Here is a 24,892-nt window from a genome sequence, read left to right as displayed (position 1 = left end):
AGAGATGTGGCTGCGGTGGCCCTCGAGGGGGGCTCCTGGGGGCCCCAGCGGGAGGGTCTCGGTTCCTGTTCGGCCCTCCCCCCCCACCGCGCTGGCGTGGGGGTCCGCTGGGGTTCCTCTGGTACTCCCCCATTGAGCTCCGGGGGACCCGGGAGTTGACCCATCGATCGGCCTCGACGGCCAGTTTCCGCGGGTCGGTCATTTTGCTGTCGAGGAGGTGCTGTCTCAGCTCCACGAAGCAATTGTTGGAAAGATGTTCCCACACGATGAGGTCGACCAGCTGCCCGTAGGTGGTTACTTTGCTGCCTTTGATCCACCCTTCTAGGGCCCGACTAAAAAAGTCCACATATTCCACCCATGTGGTACCCGGGATTTTCTTGCAGTCTCGGAACCGCTGGCGGTACATCTCCGCTGTTAGCCCGTAGCGGGTGAGCAGGGCCTCCTTCATGTGATCGTAGGAGGTCATCACCTCCTCCGGTAGCTGGAGCAGCGTGTCCCGCCCTTCACTCAGGAATCGCCCCCACAGGCCTGCGCCCCAGTCTTTTCGGGGCACTCGATGGGAGGTCATGGCCACCTCATAGGCCTTGAACCATTGTTGGATATCGTCATTTTTGTAATACTCCTTGACGACCTCCTTCGGGATATGTACTTTGGCCTCTGCAGGCGGTAGAGTGTCTCTCGTACTGGGGGTGTTGGTCCCTCCGTTCTTGGCCTTGATCTCGAGCTCCTTGAGGCTGCGCTCGTGCTCCAGGGTGAGCTTCTTTTCCTCCAACTCCCGGTGTCGTCTCTTCTCTTCTATCTCTTCTTGAAGGCGTAGCTGCTCGAGGGCCAGTTTCTTTTCTGCCAGCTGGAGTTCGCCGTCCAGTCGCAGTCGGGCGAGCTCTAGCTCGTGGCTCCGGACCTTTTCCCGCTCTCGTATTTCTTCTTCGGAGAGGCCGGTTTCTAGGCTCTTTCGTCCTTCGGTTGCCGGGGTCAGTGCGGTTGCTGTGGTCTCCGTCAGGGGCAAGGGCCCTTCTTCCTGGGAGGGGCCTGCCCTGGCCTCCAGCCATGTCCTCAGAGCTTTCTGCATCTCTTCCTTGGTACCGAGGCTGGTGGTTGCAATGCCTTTGTCTCTGCAGAACTGTTTTAATTCCTTGTGCGTATATTCTTCCAGCCGTTCGGGCTGGAACTCCATTGTCGCGTTGTTTTCCTGGCTGCTCATGATGCTATTCGTTTGGATGGGTAGCTAGTGGGTACTGGCTGGTACGTACTGCGTTCGGCTCGGATCCCGTCGCTGGCCACCAATATGTTGGAAGGCGAACCCCGAGGAGTCGGTGAGACCACCAAGGGGGGGCCCTCGCACTGCACGAAGTAGCCGAGCGCTGCCGAGAAGTCTCCTGAGAGATCCTTCTCCTATCACGTACTAGCACAGTAACACCACCACACCGGACTCAAGGAGGTTGTCTCAAGACAAGCAATTCTTTATCATCAATAAAAGGTTACGAGTTCAATATTTACACGAAGGGATCGAGGGATCCACCAAAAGTCTCAATGTCTCTTTGGAAGGGTAGGGGTAGCGGGACAGTCTTTGGTAGGAATGTGGTGCGAGGGTACCTGGGGCCCAGTTCTTATCCTCAAGCTGGAGGACCTCCGATCTCGGAGGGGTCGAGCCGCGACGGCGTCAGCAGGGCTCCGGCGTACAGTTCGTGGAGAGCCGCGATTCAATCAGCAGGGCTCTCAAGATGGTTTCTGCTCAGCTCGAGCCGCGACGTCGTCAGCAGGGCTCCGAGGGAGGTTTCAGCGAGGTTGGGCCGCGACGGCGTCAGCAGGGCTCCGATGTTCCAGGTGGTTCAGGAAAGGTTCACAAGAGGGAGCCGCGACGCAGTCAGCAGGGCTCGTGATGGTTCCGACAAGAGTTCTTCTCCGTAGGGTCAGCCGCGATTCGATCAGCAGGGCTCTGGACTCCGGGATACAACTGCCGAGCTGTGGTGGGGTCGCCCCAGATATAGGTCTGGAGCCCTTTGATGTCCGGACCCTTGCGCCCGAGGGGGCGGAGTGGCCGGGTGGAGGTGGCCAGACGCCCAGCAGGAGAGGCGCCAGGCCCAAGGGAGTTGCAGGGCGATCACACCTCGAGAGGGGAGGACAGTTGGGGGTCCCATCGATACTGTCCTCCGCCGGGGGCGATGAATGGTTCCTGCGGCACCCCCTGGCCAGTTCGTGGTGCCTCGATGTCGGGGCTTCGCTGGGGTCGAGGCCGGGTTGAGCGGGGTTCACGCCGGCTGGTGTACGGGGTGACGTAGATGCCAACAAGATGGCGGAGCCATGAGGAGCATGCGACCACGTGCAGCTCCGGGTGAAGGGCCTTGGTGCAGTTCAGACGGGTGGCCCGTGACGGCCGGGGCGGGGAACGGGCACAATCCAGGGGTTTAAGGACCACGCCACGAGGCCGGGTCCAACAGTAACTGAATTACTGCAGAACCTGGATGAAGAGGCATTGTCCTATGTGGATGATATTTATCTAACGGACGATGACCTGGAGGAACACTTGAACAGAGTGAATACCATAATTTTGGGATTCGCCTCAGAGTGTTATAAATTCAACTTAAAAAAAAAAATTACATTTTTTTTCGAAAATACGCCACCTTAAAGTCTGTTTTCTAGGATATGAGCTTTCAAGTGAAAGGAAAAGCCTGGCAGCTAACGTTTTAGAAAAGTGTGCGCTGCTCCAACCTCCAAAATCGTTAAAAAACATACAATCAATCCTGGGATTCTTGCATTTTTGCAGAACATACATTTTGGATTACGCAGAAAGAGTAAAACCTTTCTACGATTTAATAAAACCCGATTTTTCATTTAGACAATGGACACAGGAACACACAGATACACTTCGTTCCTTACAAGCTGACATGATAGCTTCAAAACACTTAGACACGCGTGAATGTACGCAACCTGGTGATCCGAATAGTTGAGAGTCAATCAGGGTACACCTATCTAACATATAATGAAGGTGAAACAGTACCAATAGCATATAAATCTAATTTGTACACAAATGCTGAGAAGCGTTTTGCATCTACAGAAAAAATTCTAACAGAAGTACAGACTGCTATAGTTAGAGAAAGAGCCCTGGCTCAAGGGAAACGTATAAGGAAAATGCTTCTTACCAGTATGCATCTGTTCTTGGCATGTAGAGCTGTAGATCCACACACTTATGCATAGGTCGCCACCTGGTGTTGTGCCCGGATGTTTGCACTTTGTTGTTATTCTGGAAAGTCTTTGGAAGTCACGGGATCGGAGGCTCCTCCTTTGGACAATAGTGCGCATGGGCATCGACTCCATCGTCCGATTGTTTTTTCGCCAAGAAGGGAAATGATGGAGTTTTGTAGAAACAGAAAAGATGTCCATGTATGTTGTATCTAAATAAAATAATACTGGATAAAGGTAGCCGGGGAGGTGGGTGTGTGTGGATCTACAGCTCTACATGCCAAGAACAGAGGCATACTAATAAGTAGCATTTTCCGTTCGAGGCATATGAGCTGTAGATCACACACTTATGCATAGATTGCATAGCAGTACTCCTCCTTAGCGGCGATAACCAGTTCCTGTTGCAGTAGTTTGAAATAGTGTTTTAAGTACAGCATGGCCCACACTAGCTTGTTGCTTTGCCTGCACATCTACACAATAGTGTTTTGTGAATGTGTGCGGTGTAGACCATGTAGCTGCTCTGCAGATATCATCTAAGGGAATGTTCCCTAAAAATGCCTTTGAAGCCCTTATCTTTCGGGTAGAGTGGGCTTTAGGGGGAATAGATAACGTACGTTTTGCTTAGTGATAGCAAATTTGTATACATTTGACAACCCACCTTGCGATCCCAGATTTTGATATGAGATTGCCTTTATGTGGTGGTGAGAAGGATACAAAGAGTTTTGTTTTGCAAAAAGGTTTTGTCCTGTCAATATAATAAGGAGTGCTCTTTTTACGTCTAGAGTATGAAGAGCTCTTTCTGCGACTGTTTGTGGTTGCGAGAAGAATATTGGCAACTCAACAGACTGATTGAGATGAAAAGGAGAGATAACTTTAGATAGGAATTTGGGATTTGTTCTGAGAACCACTTTGTTATGATGGAGTTGTAAAAATGGTTCTTGAATAGTTAGTGCTTGCAGCTCGCTGACTCTTCTAAGAGAAGTAATGGCCACAAGGAAAGCGACTTTCCATGTAAGAAATTGGAGCTCGCATTTATGCAGAGGTTTGAATGGAGGACCCATTAGTCTTGTGAGGACAATGATTCCATTCCACACTGGTGAGGGTGGTACCCTAGGAGGAATGATTCTTTCAAGGCCTTACATAAATGCTTTAATGGCAGGTACCCTAAATAATGACAAGTGTTGTCTATTTTGTAAGTAAGCAACCTTTTACTTATCCTTATAAGAGGTATTATTTCTCATGATGACAGACCTCTTCAACTCCTTCACCCAAGAATCAGGAATAACGCCAACAATGAGTGAGGATGACATGACATTAGTCTCGAAACCAGGCAAAAACATAAGACTATGAAGTTGTAATGCTCAATAGTTCTTCAAAACGTTGAGGCATAAAATCTATACAAAAATGGTAACCAGTAGATAAGACAAATACATACCAGAGAAACTCAATGCAGACCAATTGGGATTAATTAAAGTGAGTCAAACACATGATAATACACATCACTCATCTCATAGAAAAAGTAATCTGGCGATAGTGATCACACTCAATGCCAAAAAGGTTTTGGGCACGTTATTGGAGGATTCTGGATGGCAACATTACCCAAAATCAGGTTTGGAAAACAAATTTGAAGCCGGATCTTTTCAGCATATAGAGAACTTAAGACTAGAAGAACAAGTTACTTACCTTCGGTAACGATGTATCTGTAAGAAACATTAGTTAGTTAGATTCCTCACCTTAGAATATCCCCAGGCGTCAGACTGGATCCGGAAGATTTTGCGTCAGCAATACCCCTTGCGCGTCGCTAGGCGTCGTCTGCGGCTCCGCGTCCGTCGTCGGCGTCGTCGTGCGCCGGAATTACGTCTTCGGAGTACTTAGACGCCGCCCTCGCGCGCTGACGTCAGTTCTTGTACATAGCTTTCCGCGCCAGGAACGCAGAGCCATGCAAAGACCGACACTGGTGCCAAAAATAAAATCTAGGGGCCTGAAAAGGATAACCTTAACCCTAGATGTCAGTTCGCAGAACGGGGAGGATGGGTGGGTCGGTGAGGAATCTAACTAACTAATGTTTCTTACAGATACATCGTTACCGAAGGTAAGTAACTTGTTCATCTGAAAGAAACACGTTAGTTAGATTCCTCACCTTAGAATAGATACCCAATCAATACCATCCCCGGTGGTGGGTCTGCGAACCAAGATCACACCAGAAAGTCCTGGAGGACAGAACGGCCAAAGAAGCCATCCCTCCGGATTTGGCTGTCAAGGCAATAATGCCTGGCAAACGTGTGTAGCGAAGCCCACGTCGCCGCCTGACAGATGTCCTGCAAAGGGACACCCCGTCCCAAAGCAGTAGTAGCCGCTGTGGCCCGAGTGGAGTGGGCGCGCAGCCCAACAGGAGGGTCCTTTTTTGCCAAGGAGTAACAAATTTTGATGCACAAAACGACCCACCGAGAGATGGTCAGTTTGTGCACAGCTTTCCCCTTCTTAGCACCCACGTATCCAACGAAAAGTTGGTCGTCCACCCGGAACTGCTTCGTGCGGTCCAAATAAAAGTAGAGCGCACGTTTTGGGTCCAGACGGTGGAGCCTCTCTTCCTCTTTGGAAGGATGCGGAGGCGGAAAGAAGGTGGGCAAGGTGACAGACTGCCCAAGATGAAATGGAGTCACCACTTTCGGAAGAAAGGAGGGACGAGGCCGAAGGACAACCTTGTCCGAATGAACAGAGAGAAAAGGAGGCTTTGAAGATAAAGCCTGGAGCTCACTCACCCGTCTAGCCGAGGTGATGGCTACCAGAAAAGCAGTCTTAAGCGTCAGCAGACGAAGAGGACAATTATGAAGAGGCTCAAAGGGAGCGCACATTAGAAATGTGAGAACAAGATTCAAGTCCCACTGAGGCATTACAAAAGGGACAGGAGGGAACGTGTGAGTAATGCCCTTTAGAAAGCGTGTAACTACAGGGGACTTGAAAAGAGAAGGCTGATCAGGAAGCCGCAAGAAGGCAGAGATGGCAGCAAGATAACCTTTCAGGGTGCCCAGGGCAGAGCCCTGCCGGGCCAAAGAAAGAAGAAACAGTAGAACCTCAGAAAGAGGGGCGGAAAGGGGATCCACAGCCTTTGCTGTGCACCATGCCACAAATTTGTTCCACCGGCAGGCGTATACCGTCTTTGTGGAGGGACGCCTGGCTGCCAGAATGATATCACAGACTTCAGGAGGCAAGTCAAATGGCATCAACTGCCGCCGCTCAATCTCCACGCATGGAGGTGGAGGCTGGACAGGTTCGGGTTGAGGACCGTCCCCTGCTGCTGCGACAGAAGATCCTCCCGAAGGGGCAGACGTATCGGAGGATCGGTCAACATACTGAGTAGCCCGGGATACCAGTACCTTCGTGCCCAATCCGGAGCCACCAAGATGACTTGGGCCCGGTCGTGCCCGATCTTCTTCAGCACTCTGGGCAAAAGTGGTATAGGCGGAAAGGCGTACAACAGACCGCAACTCCACTCGTGACGAAAAGCGTCGCCGAGCGAGTGCCGCCTTGGAAATTCCAACGCGCAGAACTGCTGACATTGCGCGCTCTCTTCGGTGGCGAATAGATCTAACCAAGGCTCTCCCCACTGCTGAAAGAGACCTTGCGCCACTTCGGAGTTCAGACGCCATTCGTGATCCATCATGCACCAGCGGCTGAGTTCGTCTGCTCTGGCGTTCAGAGAGCCCGCCAGATGTTGAACCACTAGGGTGACGCCCTGGTGTTCCAGCCACGTCCAGAGGCGCAGAGCCTCCTGACAAAGGGTCCACGACCCCACCCCGCCCTGTTTGTTGCAATACCACATGGCGGTGGTGTTGTCCGTGAACACCTGCACGACACTTCCCCTGACAGAGGGAAGGAAGGCTTTCAGTGCAAGCCGGATCGCTCTCAACTCCAACAGGTTGATGTGGAGACGAGACTCCGCCGGAGACCAGAGGCCTCTGATCTCCGCCTCTCCCATATGGCCACCCCATCCCAGGAGGGACGCATCCGTCACTACGACATGCTCCGGTTGGGGAAGGGAGAGGCTTCTGCCCATGACCCAATCGCGGTCCGTGAGCCACCACTGCAACTGCTGTGCAGTGCCCTCCGAGATCAAGACATGGTCGGACAGGTTGCCGTGATGCTGGGCCCACTGAAACTTCAGGTCCCGCTGCAGAGCCCGCATGCGCCGCCTGGCGTGATGCACTAGTAGGATGCAGGAGGCCATCAGCCCCAGAAGCCGCAACACTAGCCTGACCGAAACCCAGGATAGAGGCCGAAAGATGGGAATCAGGGCCTGAATATCCCAGACCCGCTGTTGCGGTGGATAGACCCGGAACTGCGCCGAATCGAGAACCGCTCCGATGAAGAGGAGCTTCTGAGAGGGACTCAAGTGTGACTTCGGCACGTTAATGGAAAATCCCAGCAAATGCAGGAGATCCGCCGTAGTCTGGAGGTGGGAGATGACTGTCTGGGGCGAGCCCGCCTTCAACAACCAGTCGTCGAGATAGGGGAAGACTGGAACCCCTGATCTGCGCAGATGAGCTGCGAACACCGCCATCACTTTCGTGAACACCCGAGGGGCACTGGTGAGGCCGAAGGGGAGCACGGTAAACTGAAAGTGCTCTTGGCCCACCGTGAACCGCAGGTAACGCCGGTGGGCCGGCAGGACGGGGATGTGGAAATAAGCGTCCTGCAAGTCCAACGCTACCATCCAGTCTCCGGGGTCTAGGGCAGCTAGAACCTGAGCCAAAGTTAACATCTTGAACCTTTCCTTCCGGAGGAAGGCATTGACGTTCCGGAGGTCCAAGATAGGGCGTAGGCCCCCTTTGCCCTTCTTGGGAACCAGAAAGTAGTGGGAATAACAACCACGACCTACTTCTGGGCTCGGAACGCGCTCGACGGCCCCCTTGGCCAAGAGGGCCGAAACTTCCTCGTGGAGAAGATTCAAATGATCCCCCGAGATACGGTGGTGCTGCGGTGGCATGGCTGGAGGGGTCGTCTCGAAGGGGAGGGAGTAGCCCCTTAGGACGATTTGCAGCACCCACCTGTCCGATGTGATGGACCGCCAGTGGAGCAGGTGATGGCGAACTCTGCCGCCCACTGGCGTGGAATGGGCCTGAAAGCTCGGACTAGGAAGGCTTTGAGGCGGATGCTGCCGGGGTGGATGTGGGCTGACCTCGTCGTCCTCCAGAACCGCCTCGGCGGAAACCACGTCCGCGACCGCGCGCAGGTTGGTTCTGCTGCTGGTGGCTAGGCGCACGTGAGGAGGCACCCCTTCCTTGGCCACGAAAGGGGCGAAAGGCGGAAGTTTGCGACCGCGGGGCCGAGAGGCCCAAGGACTTGGCCGTAGCCCGGGAGTCCTTAAAGCGATTCAGCGCACTGTCCGCTTTCTCGCCAAAAAGGCGAGTGCCATCAAAGGGCATGTCCATGAGAGTGCTCTGGACATCGCCCGAAAATGACGTGGACCGCAGCCAGGCGTGACGTCTAAGCGCCACTGTGGTAGAAATTGCCCTACCCAGCGAGTCCGTAGTGTCAAGCCCACATCGGATAGCATGTCGCGCTGCATCCCTCCCATCGGCCAGAGCCTGGGTAAGTCGTGTCCGGACACAGGGGCAGCACGTCCTCCACCGCATCCCACAGAGAGTGGGAATAACGGTCCAAGAGACAAGCGGTGTTCAAAGACCGCAGGCCCAAACTAAGGGAGGAGAACAGCTTCTTGCCAAACTGTTCCAGTCTCTTGGAATCCCGGTCCGGCGGGGCGGTCGGGAAGGAGGATTGGGAGGTAGAGGCCTGGATAACCAGGCTCTCGGGGATAGGGTGTTGGGACAGAAAACTGGGGTCGCCCGGAGCAGGGCGGTGGCGCCTGGCGACGTTCCTGTCCACAGGAGGAACTGTGGAGAGCTTGGACCAGGTGCCCTGCAGAACGTCGATGAGGGCCTCATTGAATTGCAGCAGAGGCTCAGTGGAGCTTGCTGCAGACTGAAGCACCTCGGTGAGGACGTTAGTCCTCACAGCCACGGCAGGCAGCTCGAGCCCAAGGGCTGCGGCCGCCTTGCGCAGCACCACAGAGAAAGCAGCGCCCTCCTCCGAAGCCACAGTCGGAGGAGAGACTAATCCAGTGTCCGGAGAGGTATCCAGGCCACTGGCCTCCCCCAGTTCATCTGCCCAGTCCTGTGACATTTGAGCCTGAGCGGCCATAGGATCCTCGGATCCCTCCCAGTTGTCCCCATCATCTGATTCCTGGTATACAGGAGGAAGGAGCGGAGCCGGGCGGTAGACAAAATGTGTCTCCAGCGGCGCCGAACGCGACGTCCATCGACGCCGTATCGGCGCCGGGCCCGGAGCGGGACTGAACTGGGGCTCGACGTCGAGCGGAGTCGGCGTCCGGGGTGGTACCGGTGTCGACGCTGGCGGAGGAGGCGTGACGAGGTCGACCGGCGTCGGCGGGGACTCGGGAACGGGTCCCTCGGGCGCTTGCGGCGTCGAGGCCGGAGCCGTCAACGGCGCCGGGGCCGTCAACGGCGCCGGGGCCGGAGCCACCGGCAAGCAAGGCAGCCCAGTCGGGTCCGCGGGGCCCGAAGGCGCGCCAGCGGGCGTCGACGGCGGAGCCAGGCTCCTCATGGCCGAGAGGAAGGCACTGACTTCCGCCGGCGTCGCGTCAGTCCCAGGGACCGGTGGGTATGGGGACTTGCGCGGCGCCTGCGGCTCCGCCGGAGCCGCGGAGCTGGAACCACCCTGACCCTCGGCCGAGTCGCGCGACCGGCGAGGGGAGTCCGAAGAGCGGTATCGCCTCTTGGACTTCTTGGAATGCTTCGACTTACCCGAAGACTTGGATCCCGACGACCGATGGTGACGTCGGCTGCGGCTCCGCGACCGATCCTTGGACCTCCTCCTGGACCGGGATCGAGAGGCTCGCGGAGCCGAGTGGAGAAGCTTATGGGACCGCTCCCGTCTAGCCTTCGAGGTCAGGGCCTTGCAGTCCGAACACGACTCCGCGTCGTGGTCGAGGCCCAAGCAGTAAAGGCACCGGCGGTGATGGTCCGTAACCGACATCAAGCGGCTACAGTCAGCACAGGCTTTAAAACCAGGCATCCTACCGGCACCGAAGTCTAGACAAGATCAAAAAGGATCGAAAAAGTTAGTCAAAAAATGACTTAAGGGGTAGCTCTCCCGGATCTGCGCTTACTGGCGCGGAAAAAAGAAGAACTGACGTCAGCGCGCGAGGGCGGCGTCTAAGTACTCCGACGACATCATTCCGGCGCACGACGACAGACGCGGAGCCGCAGACTACGCCTAGCGACGCGCAAGGGGTATTGCTGACGAAAAATCTTCCGGATCCAGTCTGACGCCTGGGGATATTCTAAGGTGAGGAATCTAACGTGTTTCTTTCAGATTCCTGGTGATGGGGGTGAAGTCAGAGGTAAATGAGCTGAGAAAGGGGAAGCAACACGGGCCAACCCCCTTCCCTGCTGCTTTGTGCTATCCACTATCCATAGAACCCTTAGCGGTGCCAATACGAGAGCACATCAATCATCTCTGAAGATGTCCTGTTGACCCTAACTGAGCCCAAGAAATCACTAACCATTAAGTCCATCAACTCACAGAATGTGAAAAGCTGGGAGGATGCAAAAATAAGCAAAGAAAAAAAAAGAGATTATTAGTATTACTTTCCATTGAGACGATCCTCATCAACTCCAATAAGAGTTCCTTTTAGGTGAACTGAGAATGTCATTTGTTACTTAGGCCTGAATCTCATTCCATCACTGGCCGATATGAAGGTGATCACTTGGCTAGCCCTGTAATGAGACATCCAGGAGGATTTGACAAATGGAATTCATGGCCTTGGTCATGGTTGGGGAAAACTGCAGCGATTAAAATGCTCTGACATTGGGATTGTATTGAATACATATGTATAACTATGCTGTATTGACAAAAATGATCAATTTAATTAAAAAAAAAAAATGTTCTGCCATGCTTGTTAAACCAAGCCCAACCTATCCTTATTCCCAGGGAAGATGCAACCAGCCTCCAGAAAAAGATAGAACGTTTCACCTGGGAAGATGGGGGCGCATGAGTATCGAGGAAAATACTCTTGACAACAAGGAGTAAGGAAGGCCTTTCCTTCCCAGATACCGAGGAATATTACCAAGCACACATCTGAAGCTCCTTCTCAAGTGTTCATCCCAGGAGTTTCACAAAAATATGAGTACATATGGGCGGGGCAGTGATGGGGAGGTCCCTGTGTGATGTTTTATGGATGAAAAGGCACTGTAGACCTAAGAATGATACATTTGCTGGGTCATTAATACAATAATGCCGACACAGGATGCAGACAATACAAAGTTAGGACGGACTACCTACTCCTCCCCTTTTATCGCAATCCATTATAACCCAGAATTCGCTCTAGGGGAAATGTCAAATGCTGCATGATCTTATCAAAAAGGGAGAAATTAAACTTTTCCAGTAATGCAAGAATAAGAACGAGTTTAAACTCACAGAAAACCATAAGTTGTCCTATATGCAAGTAAGAGACTGGGCTGTACATACAAGTGCTAAGATGAAGACACAATAGACCTAACAGATTATGAAAAATATAGTAAAATGTGTCTCCCGCATTTAAAGGGTTAATCTCAAATATATACAAACATTTATAAGAGGGAGAAAATACAAAGAAATGAGGATAACAAGCACTATGGAATAATAAGAGAAACAAAAGATAAGGAATAGGAGAAGCTCTGGGGGGACATAGACAAGTCATTGACAGAGACATGGACACTAATTGATATACAATTGTTACTTTACTCCACATAAGGTAAAATAAATCTACCCTAACATGAAAATGGAATGGTGGAGATGTGAAGACGGCAGTAGCTTGAACCGTGGCGCATTTGGTGGACATGCCCCAGACAGACATTTCTGGAAGGAAGTACTTAGCAGAATCAAACCACGAGTAGGATTCCCCATAAACGAGACACCGGATGTAATATTGGGGCTCAGAGAGAGGAAATCTACACATATGACAAGAGGGACATGAATGTTAGCAATCCATCTTGTAATGCCGACAAATAAATTTCAGCAGACAAGGGGGAAAAAAAAAAAATTCTGACTCTCCCACATGATGAACTGTCACTTATGGATGACACTGGCAATGGAGGAAATAATGTGCAATATTGAAAAACAACATAAAAGGTTCAAATACATATGGCAACAGCTTATGACAACAATCAAGAAAATGAATTAATGCTTGTCCACAGAGGCTACGAGCACTGAAGCTCAACTATTAACACTTGTAACAAAGAACTTGAAAGAAAAGAGAAATGAGAACTGAGGGACCTGACCGACAATGCTGCGAAGGACAGAGGAGGGGAGAGATCTAAGACTGTAAATGGGGGAAGAGTCTCTGTTAACAAAGAACGAATGGAGATGAGAAACTATTTTGAACATCTTCAGCAGTACGGTTTGTTTCGATGATTTAGTTAACGATTCAATAAAATTAACAAACTGAAATACAACATTGGCTGATTAATTTTAAGGTTTTCTCTAGGAGAGATCATTTATTCTATACTAGATTTCCACTTCAAGCATTCACCAGCTAACAATGCTTCCAAGAGCTCATCCTCTGCATAGGACACAAAACAATGGATGTCAATCTCGTCTGTAGCAAGAGGGGCTTTGATATTAAATGGGATGGATTTTCCAACTCACGTTTGCAGTCATGGTTTTTAGCCGCTGCTTGATTTGGTTCACCGTTAATGGAGGTTTTTGTGTGTCGTTTTTGTAATTTCTTTTTGGTTTCTTGTCCTTTTGCTGTAACAGGGAGAGAGAAACAAAGTGTGTTATAACAAACAATACATACTTTTAAAACAAGATATTGAGGATACTGCTGTCCAAAAACCTTCATTCCCAAACTCCATCCTCAAATGAGATGCCATATTAGGCTCCAACTTTCCTACTGAAATACAAAAGCAAGAGGCTTTGACTGAGAAATTACAAAGCTTTACAAGTCATTTCTTCTACAACCATACTACTGTCCCTCACTGGAAGAGACAGCGAGAGCAACAGCGCTCATACAATCTTAACACATCTACAACTCTCTACTGTGCCTCTTACTGCAAGAGGTCAATCCTGAAAAACTATCGAACTACAATATCAATGCACCTACAACAGTCCTAATGTCATTCTAGGAACAGGGGACAGGGCTGAATAAACGGAGAACTCGTACAATTAATCTGAAGCCTTCCCACTGTGACAAATCTGCAAGGGGCAGGGGATCAAGAAATGGAGAGCTTACTAATAGACAATCTACAGATGTTCTATTGTGCCTCTGCGGCAAGAGGTCAGGTCTAAGGAACTAAAAACCTCCTGCAATATCAGTGCACATACAGCTATCCTTCTGTGAATACTGGATGAGATCAGGGCTCAAGTAATGGAGATCTCCCAATGAGTCAATTAGCTACAGACATCCTACTGAATCTCGAAGAGCAGGAGGTCAGATCTAAGGAACTACAGGCCTCCTTGCATTGTCAGTGCACATGCAGCGATTCACTGTGAGTACTGGAAGAGAAAATAAATAAATCCAGATTTGTAAAGCACTAACTTATCACCCTTAAGCTTATCCAGGCACTGGAGGCCGTCAGGGAGATTTAGTGAGCTATTGCCCAGAGTCACATGATGCTAAGCTGCCGCCAAGACCGAGGATCAAACCGTGAGCGACGCGCTCTAGAGTCAGACGCTCTGGACGCTGCGCCACACCTCTCCCAAGGGATCTGGGCTCAAGGAATGGAGATCTCACAAAATGTCAATCATGACTGAATCCCTAAAACAGGAGTTGAGGCCTAAGGAACTGCAGACCTAGCATACGTTCACCCAACTACACAGACTAATTTAGTTAAATCCCATCATCGTATTTACCACACACCAGCTCGTCTGTATACTATGTGCCTACTGACTGAGGCAAGATGCGTGCGTTGTGGGTGCTAGCTGCATGCACCTGGCCTGAGGGCCGCCAAGACAGCAGTCTACTGGCTCCCAGTCTTCAATTGCACAGATGCAGTGACTGATGGTTCCTTACCCAGGGCGCTGCGCACGGCACAGCTGGGATACATTAAAGATATTCCGTGCAGCACCCGCTACCTGATGTCAATGATGCTACTCATTGCCAAAAGAAAAGTGGCGATGCACAGGGGAAGGCGCAGCAGCCCAAAGCTGAAGCATTGGCTGGCAGATGTGGCCTACTGTCAAGAGAGACTAGAAGAGTACTCGGCGCTGATGCCTGCCAGATCCTGCCTGAAAAGTATTTGGAGTCCATTCAGTACATATCTAACGCACCAGGCTGATCATGAGACACTATCAATGACCCATGGACTCTCAACAGAAACATCATAAGACACCCAGAACTATGTACTACACAACTAACCAAGGGCGCCAGAGCCACTGAACCTCTCGCCATGCACAATGCTATATATATCAATTAAAACTTTGGGGGTTACCTTGTTCTGCTGTATACCTGTTATAAAACTCTAATGAAAACATTAATTCAAAATAAGCATTGGCATAGCTAATCAGTCTTGCCTTTGGGAACTAAAGGCTTTGGCGATTGCTTTTCGCAGGACCATACAGCATCGGGAGATAGACTGTGCAGCAGTTTTTAAATTAATAAAAAACTCTGAGGATAACATAAAAAGCATAAACTAAGCACAACGATAAACAATTCACAACCGTCTACTGCCCGATGATAAATATCTGGCAAAAACTCAAGAAAGTAACAAATACCGAGGCCAACAGGTCTGCTTATCCTTAAAGTGAGGCAGGCAAACAGTCTAAAAAAAAAACACTCCCAACATATTGCAGTGAAATCCCAGTGCAGTGGATGGAACGCATGGAGTGCAATAACCACAGCATAAACACTAGTGGAACAGCGTCTAACAAATTCTCTTCCAAGATGAAGGACAAGTCACCATCAGAGACAATGGCTGAGATTACATCAGAGATGAAAAGAGGATACTGAGTCATCTGTTTCTTGCCTTTTTTTAATTGCAAATTTATAAAAGATGACAACTCTTTGTTTATACAGGACAATAAAGTAGCCAGAATTACCTTGTGCTGATTTAGGTAATCCACGCATCAGCTATCTGTTGGTTTATGTAAGGGTGGTACCTTGTGGCTTGCCTGACCTCACTGTGGGGAATACGGTGGACATTTCCACGCCTGCAAGAGAGCGGTAGTGTTCCACATCCCCCGGCAGTAGACTGCGTGTGCGTTTAGCAGGGGGAAGGTGGAGTGGCGTGAGGCTAGAACGCCAAGTGAACGGGAGACATTTTGTACAGAGTGAGCTTGCTGGAGGAAAGAAGGCTGTGACTGCGCCGTGCTGAAGGGGCCGAGAGAGCAGAGGGTATGGCTGCGAACCCGTATCGCCAGCCCTAAGACAACTGTGGCTTTGTGTGCATTAAAGCATATGCAGATAAGGGAGTGAGTGAGAATACGAGCAATCATGAAAGGCTCTGTTCAAACAAAGAAAAAGTAGTCCTGAAAACATTTCCTAAATAGGACAAGTGTAAAGCTACAAGTAATGGGACAATGTTCCGTGTTAGGGACCGACCCAGGGAATGGAAGGACCAATAGGAAAGGTTAGCCACTTGGAAGCAAGGCTTTTCAAACAGCACTCAGAGAAACAAATGAAAAGCAATGAGTGGGCTGCAAGCCCACAAAGTATATACAACATATCTCGCAGAGAGAGCGCAAGCACTGTCCCAGGCTTGACCTAATAAGGAACTACAGACCTCCTGCGATGTCAGTGCACCTACAGCAATCCTACTGTGAATACTGGAAGAGGTCAGGCCTCAAGGAGTGGAGAGCTCACAATAAGTCAATTATCTACAGATGTCCTACCGTATCACTAGGGTAGGAGGCGAAGCCTAAGGAACCACAGACCACCTGCAAAGTGAACACATCTACAACCGCTCTTCTCTCACTCTACTGCAGGAAGTCGGGGCTAAAGAAAAAATATTGCTTGCAAAACTCATGCCATCTATGATCTAGACGAAAACTTCTCTCAGACCCTCTGTAATAAAATCAGCACTTTCTTTGTACAAAAAAATCGCTGCCATATACGACAAATTTCCGAAGGCACACCATACTCCAACGTCAGACGACACCCCCAAAACCCCCAATACTGGTTGTGCAACTCTGTTGGCCTTCCCCCCTCTTTCACGAGAGGAGACCATAGCACTTATGTGCAAGGTCAAATCTGGTTCACCCCTAGATGTCATGCCTGCAAAGATTTCAGCCTCCCTTGCCTCTATGCTTGCAGACTCCGTCAGCCCCCTACTCAACTCCTCCCTAGAAAAAGGCCTGGTACCGTCCATCTGGAAAGCGGCCCAGGTCATTCCGCTGCGCAAAAACAACAAAGCCCCTATGGATGACCTCTCTAACCTACGCCCTATCTCCCTCCTCCCCTACCTGAGCAAGGTTCTTGAAAAACATGTGAACAAACATCTCTCGGACCATATCGAAGTGACTGGCTACCTAGACTCGTCTCAATCTGGCTTCCGTGCAAATTATAGCATGGAAACCGCTCTGGTGGCTGTTACCGACAACATCAGGCTCGCGCTAGATCAAGGACAATCCCCTCTCCTGGTTCTTTTAGATCTCTCTGCCGCCTTCGATACGGTCGATCATCAGACCCTACTCGGGAGAATAAGTGAGACCGGACTGGGGGGAAAGGCACTGAAATGGGTAACCAGCTTCCTATCCAACCGCATCCAAACTCTCAATCTGGGCCCGTTTCGATCCTCCACTGAAAAACTGTCCAAGGCCGTGCCACAGGGCTCCTGTCTGAGCCCTACGCTGTTTAATATTTACGTGGCCCCCTTGGCCTCACTTCGGAGAACACATGGGTTCATCCCTGTATCTTATGCGGATGATACCCAACTCATTTTCCCTTTCGACAAATCTTCTCAGACAGCCCAAGCATCCTTCTCCTCAGGTATGCTGGCCATCTCGCAATGGATGAGCAGCAACTTCCTTCAGTTGAACGCCAGCAAAACGGAAATTATTCTCTTTGGAGATGCTCCCCTTCTGTGGTCACCTGCTTGGTGGCCAATTGAATTGGGCTCTGCCCCTTCCCCTACAACGACAGCAAAAAACTTAGGAGTACGTCTTGACCAGGCCCTGACTATGAAATATCACGTCTCCCACACAGTCAGCGCATGCTTTCAGGCACTGGGCCTCCTTAGGAAAGCCCTCCCCTTCCTTCCAGATTCTTTCCGTAAGACACTTGTACAGGCTCTGGTATTGAATAAATTGGACTACTGCAATGCCCTTATGGTCGCCGCCAATGAGACTGCCCTTAGTCGTTTGCAGGAGGTACAAAACACCGCAGCACGGTTAGTTGCCAAGGCACCCTACAGGTCAGCCTCCCTCCCTTTGCTTCAACAACTTAATTGGCTGCCTGTGCGTAAACGGGTGAAGTTTAAGCTTTGCTGCCTGACGCACAAGGCACTGTGGGGTCCTGGTCCTCCGTACCTGGCGGAAAGGCTCCATCAAAATACCCCCAGACGAGACCTGAGATCCCGTTCTAAATCTCTGCTGTTAATCCAGAGGATAAAAAGAACACGGTTAGGAGGTAAAACCTTCTATCAGGCGCCTTTAACGTGGAACCAACTTCCCTTACCCCTAAGACAATGCTGTGATTACCTCAAATTCAGAAAGACTCTGAAAACTACCCTCTTCTTGGAATAACACTTTACCACTTTCTTTTACAGCTCCGCAAGCGCCGAGAGACCCCCCTGGGGGTGATTCATGCGCTATATGAACTATTTAACATAACATAACACATCTATAGCAAGATAACGATACAACTCCTGTAATGTCAGTGCATTTAGAAACCCCCTTTCATGGATTCTTCCTGCACGAGGCCAGTGCTTAAGAGTGGCAGAGCTCATGAAAAGCAACAAACCTTGGTATGGTCTTTTGGAATATATGGATGTCATAATGATTTTATTCTAGAACGAGAATGTTGTAATGGGGTAAATTATTACTGTGAACTGTTATTTCAGTTATTTAAAGATGTCAACTTGTGCAGTGCTGCGTTTACCAGTGTCTGGTGTGTGGCAATAAACTGTTGCTTTAACTATCTCTTTTCTTGTAGGCAAAGAACTACAGCAGACGGCCCATCCATAAGGGCCAACTCGAAGGGCACAGAATTGTACAGGCCCAGAAGTGTACAGTGGAGTGAAATATGAAGCATTCCACTCAAAACTGCGGGGTCGATACACAGCTGTACAGCACTGCATGCTGTGAGGGGGACTGTGTTGATTTAGGGTTTTGTTGGATTTATCACCAGGTGCAAGTCGGAGCAAGAACTAGACACAGAGTGCAAATATTGTATATGTATGGTGAGTGAGGGAAGACATGCTGGGTGTTAAGTCGTGTCTGCTTGGCAAAGGTCCTAGCAAGCCTGGACTTTACATCACTCACCATGTAACCTCTTATTCGGAAAAGAAGGTTGTCAACTTCAGCTCTGCAAAGCATACTACATAGCAGCAGTGAAGCAATAATTGAAAACTGTGGACACCATCTCCCACTACAATCACGATCTGCTGGTCTTAAAGAGAACGGATTCAGGAATACCTCCCACAATATAATGAACCTTCTTCTGCCTCAGAATTACTAGATTCAGTCTTGGAGGAATGACTGGGCGAGGCGTTGCAGTTATCAACAAATGCTCTCAGCACTGCAAAGTGTTACCCCAATAGCTCTTTTCATTTGCCTGTGGCCTGAAGTTCCTGCTTGTTGCAGCCTGATCTAGTGACACCGCCAATGCCCGGGTTTTCCCGCAAACAGAAGCCCCACCCACCCCAGGACCTATTTAATGCAGGTCGCAGCGCAACTACTGCTGGTGCACCAACGGCAAGCCAGTCAACGCCCGTCCTCCCCTCGACCGCGATTAGCGCCATTCATATTCTATGACTTCAGGAGCCATATGGCAAGGTTTATTTCCTTGGGATGTCTGATTTTTGCCATGGTCTGCATGAGAAGGTCCAGGTTGAGGGTAAGTTTCTCTGGGGGAGCTTGTGAGAGTTCTAGTACTGTGGTGAACCATGGTTGAGAAGCCCAGGTTAGCGCTATGAGAAGTAGGGTGAGTGATGTCGGTCTGAGCTTTCTGATCACAAATAGAAGTAATGGGAGAGTTGGTGTACTTGGGGCCGGAGTTCCCATTCATGGACTTGTGGCTGCATCCTGTTGAGGAGGTCTGCAACTGGATTGCTTGTGCCTGGTACATGTTCAGCCAGGAGATGAAGTTGTGGTGTATTGCTAAGCGCCACATTGTTTGTGCTAGGTGCGATAACAGCAGAGAGTGAGCCCCCCCTTGTTTTTGCAGATATTACACGGTTGTCACGTTGTCCGTCTGGATCAGTACAACCTTGTTGATTTAGTTAGTTAGGAATACTTGCAATGCTAGGTGAACAGCTTGAAGCTCTACGGAATTGAGGTGAAGACCCTGGTGTCAGTTTGCAGAAGAGCTTCCCATCCTGTCAGAGGAGCATTCTCTGTAACAATGGCCTGGGGAACTGGGTCCAGAAATGGCCGCCCTTCGGAGAGGATTGGCGAGTTCCACCATTGCAGAGAGTGACGTGTGCGGCTGTCTACCAACACTAGATCATGCATTTGATCCTGTGAGCGATTCCATTCTTGCACAAGTCATTAATGTAGTCCTGCATGTAGGACTATTGCGATGCAAGATGCCATCATGACTAAAAGGCGCATGACTGTCTTGACAGTGAGTTGATTCCCTGTTTGAAACTGTTGGATTAGTGTTTGAATATTTTGAATCCTGGCTGTATTTGCGTACGATAACCCTAATTGCGTGTTCAGAATGGGCCTAAGTACGGTTATATTTGTAACGGTTGGAGACGCGATTTTTGCATGTTGATGGTAAACTCTAAATTATGTAGTAGGCCGATTGTCTTTTGAATATGTTGACTGCAAATGTGGGAGTTTTGGGCTTTTAGAAGCCAATCGTCCTAGTAAAGGAATACGTGAATGTTTTCTCTGAGCAAATGTGCTGCAACTACTGCCAGGCATGTTGTGAATACCTGTGGAGCTGTGGCGACTCCGAAGGGATGCACTCTGAATTGATAGTGTTCTCCTTGAAAGACAAATCGTAGGTATTTGCGATGGGCAGGATGAATTGATATATGAAAGCAGGTGTCCTGGATGTCTAATGCAGACATGATTTGGAGGAAGTCTTTGCAGCTCAGGTGATATTTTCTCATCCTTGCCCGTTGTAATGATTTCCCCTATAAGTACCTCTGTAGAAGCCTCTAGAGCGTAATGTTTGCCCTTGGTTTTTATACTGTGACCCAGAGATGCCCGTTGATGCAGGTCAGGCGCCTTGTTTAACACTGGGGCGACGAAAGGAGAGTAACTGCAGGGCACCCATAGACTTTGCGTTATCGGTGTCCTTTTCCATCTTTTCTATGGCTGCATCTACTTGTGGTACAAAATGGTGCTCTTTATCAAAGGGTAGATTAAGGACAGCTTGCTGTACCTCAGTTCTGAAACCAGAAATACAGAGGAAAGCATGTCTGCACAAGAGGATGCTTGTGTTACCGACTCGTGCTGCGGTATCAGCAGAATCTAGAGCACATTTAATGGAACTATTTGTAATGAGTTCACCCTCTTAAACTAGTTCATACCCCCGCTTTTTATGTTCCTCTGGAAGATGTTGGAGGAGCCCCTCCATCTCATCCTAGTGTGCTCTGTCATAACATGTCAATAAGGCTGTTCACTACTCTCCGTGGATTAGCTGATTGTGTGGCTACCCATTTACTAGACGCATCAATTAATTTTCATTCTTTGTTTGTGGGAGGTGTATCTCCTGTTGCTTGGGAGTTTGCCGTCTTCCTTGCATTGGCACCACCACTGAGTCAGTGGTGAACTGGCCTCTGACGTATATGAGGTCAGATGAGGCTGCCTTGTATTTTTTGTCCACCCTGGTTGTTCTAATTCTTGCTCTTACAGGATCTGTGAAAACGCTCATCAGCAGCGCGTAGAAATCCCTTAAGCATGGGCACATATTGTGAGCCCCTTTGTGCAGTGGTGTGGGTCTCAAAAAGGCAGTCGTCCTCTAATGGATCCTCATGTAAGGGCACCTGCTGGTATGCTGCCGCTCGAGCCATTAAATCTTGGTAGGTTGAAGCATCATCATCCGGTGGGGATGGGTGTGCAGTGTAGATGTCTGGGTCGGTATACAGCTGAGGATTTAAATCATATGGTTGCCAGGGATCTGTAGGATTTATATCCTCTCCTATGCTCTCAGTATCATCCTCGACAGGTTACTGTGTGCGAGGTGTAATGTTGCCCTCCTCTGACTGCTGCGGTGAAGCAGGCGGAGGAGTATTGGTATGGGGAGGTGATAGTGGTGGTGGAGAGGTAGGAAGAGGTATATGCAAGTGACTTGTGGCTATATCCTTTTTCTTCTTTTTTGGAGGCTAGAGTAGGATTAATAGCATCCTTGAAAGCTAGTTATCTGGATATTGGAGGTGTTGCGGAATGATTTTCATTGTGCTGGGCTGCATTTGTAATGGTTTTTTACTCAGATTGAGCAGTACTTGCAAGGTCTTGAGAAATGGCTCGGGCGTTTTTTTCGGTCTGAATATTTAGGGTTTCAGTGACTAAGCCTGTTTCATTTTCGGTGCCGAAGAACTGTGTACCTTTGGTTTCAGTAACAAGGATATGCTTTGATGCGTTGTTTCCGTGGCAGATTTCAATGTGGAAGCCCCCGCTGCTGGCTGATGTTTTGGTGCCAAGCCAGAGGGCAGGACATCTGAATCGATAGTACAGTGCGCGCCATGGCATTTGTGCAGTGATGGACTGTGAGCAGGTTTTTCGGCCAGAGTCGATTTTTGGGGCTTTGGATTAGGGGCATTTGTACTTGCGGGCCAACGATCTTCTGAAGACTCCATGTGAAGTGGATCTTGTTCAGTGTTGGACTCGGAGCTGGAGTAGTCTATAGAGATGGCCTCCACCACTGCTGCCGAGACCTCTTCTCTGTCCCCTGTGACTGGCCGAAGAGATCAGGTGTGTAGTCCCAGTGCTGCGTTTCTAGACGCTGTGCACGTTAGTCCAGAAGGGTCTTTTTAGAACCTCCAGGCCTCACAGGTAACTCCTTGATGATCGGGTGAAAGGCATAGGTTACAGACTGCGTGTCGGTCAGTATGGGGGTATTTGGAATGACAGTTCGGACAAAATCTGAACAGATTTCATTCCATCAGCAGCGCATTTTGATTTTGAGCTGGAAGAACAGAAAAATGTCCAGCCGGGCGTGGCCTGAAGGCTGCTACGGTGAGTCAAGTGATTCGACACGGTGGATTGTTTCTGTGCTCGATCGAGACCATGCCGTCGAGATTCGAATGACTGGTGAACCAAAGGGAAACTGAGTCAATCTCGAACCAGAGCGCAAGGTAGTACAGTCAAACCAGCTGGCAGAAAAAAACAATCTAATAATGGAGGCGATGCCCATGCACATTAATACCGAGAGAAGGAGTCACACATTCTCATCACTCGAAAACATTATTCGAAGAAAAACAACTTGCAATCATCCGAGCCCAACACTAGATGGCGGACTTATGAACAGCATGTGTATCTACAGCCACATATGCCTCCAACATTATTTTCCCAGTCCAGTGAAATCAATCCCACCCATGGTACACCTTTTCAATGAAAACATTCTATATTTGTGGAAAAGGTATTCCATTATTGTAACATTTCTCCACAATGAAGTTTAGTCAGTCTGGCTTTTTTCATTTTGGAATTTTGTCATAATGATGAAAAATAATACCAACATTAGTAACTCGGGCCCGATTCACAAAAGAAATCGGAGACAAAATCCTAACGTTACGACTTTCGGTATTCACAAAAGGCATTGAGTAGCAAAGTATAGGATTCCTAACTTTGCTACTCCCCTAAATGCCTTTTGTGAATACCGAAAGTCGTAAAGTTAGGGTTTTGTCTGAGATTACTTTTGTGAATCGGGCCCTCAGATCCCAAATCTCTACAGTTCTAAAAGGCATACATTTTGACTTACAAGTGTGAGCTCCTGAACTTTACTATGAGTAACTGAGATTTTTGTTAATGCTATTTTAGTTGCCAGTGTTCGGAAGTCATGAGATTGGAGGGTTTCGCAGGCATCATTGACTATCATCATTCACAGGCCCCCATGTTGTTATGTTTCTATGGCTCTCAATGCTCTAACAGCATTGGACATCCTATCTCTACCGAGTAAGGATCCAGAGAGATCGGATTCTTTTCAAATAGCATCATTTCATGTACAATATGTTGTTCAGTTTTCTTTTCAATGTTATTGGGGTTCCAGTTGTGCTTCACTGAGTTCTTTGAGTCTAGCCATCATTATTGCCTTGAACAAGTGCTTCTCTGCTCTGCCTCATAACCACGGAATTAAGTGTTGAAGAGGAGTAGGTGTTAACATCAATTTGGGTTCTAATCGCACTCTGGCTCCAGATCACAGTGGTAAATTATTCCATTTGCGACTGCTGTCTTTCCTAGGACCATGGGAGCTAGATCACACATATGCAACTTATAGAAGGTTACTAGTCTATGAGATGGATAGGCTCCAGAATTTTCTAAATCATACACTAGTGCATTTTTGGTCTTTACGAATCCCACATTTTTCCAACATTGGGTGCAAGTCAAGCAGCGGGCTGAGGTCACGATCTGTATCTGGAACTTCACGTGGTGCGGAACAAGACCCCTTCCCCATCACAGAAGTGCTCTATGTCTAACCTCAGTACATTTCCCATCTTTGAGAGGATCTGGCAGGAACGGATTATCCTGGTTTAAATCCACCGCCCGCTTCATGTTCTCCAGGGTCTGCTTCGTCATTGCTTCCAGGTACTTCCTTTTCTGATTCCAAGCCATCACCTAAAACAATTGAGAACAACTGAATTACTATACTTGGGAGGAGTAAAGTGCAGAGTAGTGAGAGCACTTCAAATGAACGATAACAGAGGGGCGGGTCACCCGCCAAGGCATTCACACTCATAAATACAGCTCGCATACAAGTCTTGAGGCAATAACACAAGGGGGTTCCATAGGGAGGAATGTGGGTCATATCCTCTCTCATTTGGAAGACAAAAAAAAAAAAAGACAGTCTGCTCTAAGTGCCACGTTACGCAGGCCATTTTCCTTTGAACTTCCTGCCAGTAGGGAATTAAAAAAAAAAAGTAAATACAAAAATAAAAAAAAATAAAAAACATTAAAGATCAAACCTAGCCAAAAGAAGTTTAGTTTTAGATAAAGATATGGACTGATATTTACAAAACAGAAGACACACTGTTCATTTTTTTTGTTAAACTTTTTTACCAATCCGCAGCAACCCACATGGCAGAACCAGACTATGGGCAGGAGCAGCAAACGTTTCCCTATCGCACAGAACCGATAGAGAGGCGGTGCCTTGATCATCTAGGAGTTCTCCAATCTAGTTACTTCAAAGTGGGTAAGCAAAATAACGAGGGTTTGGGGAAGCTAAATCGAACGTTAGGGATGTAAAAATAAATCTGGGATGCAGAGATTAAAACATCCAAAAAAGAAAGGTCGCGTTACTACTGTACAAATTAGACAACAGGAGCATTGTCCCTACCTTTAGAGGCCACTTGCAGTAAACACTATCCTAATTCTGGAGATCTCA

At 49.0% G+C, this 24,892-nt stretch overlaps 1 protein-coding gene across 3 annotated transcripts in view; it reads right to left on the bottom strand.

The window, feature by feature from the left end:
• The window catches only part of LOC146863473 (uncharacterized), a 336,901-nt gene that overhangs the window by 104,978 nt on the left and 207,031 nt on the right, over positions 1-24,892 (bottom strand). For all 3 annotated transcript variants that reach the window (XM_085642897.1, XM_085642899.1, XM_085642898.1), the window contains exons 10-11: positions 23,989-24,126; positions 12,889-12,990 (exon numbers count right to left, since the gene is read on the bottom strand). In XM_085642897.1, the coding sequence (XP_085499023.1) occupies positions 12,889-12,990; positions 23,989-24,126 (240 nt within the window). The remainder of the gene's footprint in view (positions 1-12,888; positions 12,991-23,988; positions 24,127-24,892) is intronic.

The sequence above is a fragment of the Triturus cristatus genome, chromosome 2_2 (genome assembly GCF_964204655.1).
Source record: "Triturus cristatus chromosome 2_2, aTriCri1.1, whole genome shotgun sequence".
Lineage (NCBI taxonomy): Eukaryota > Metazoa > Chordata > Amphibia > Caudata > Salamandridae > Triturus > Triturus cristatus.
The sequence above is the reverse complement of the archived record's forward strand: the minus strand, read 5'-3'. Positions and strand labels throughout refer to the sequence as shown.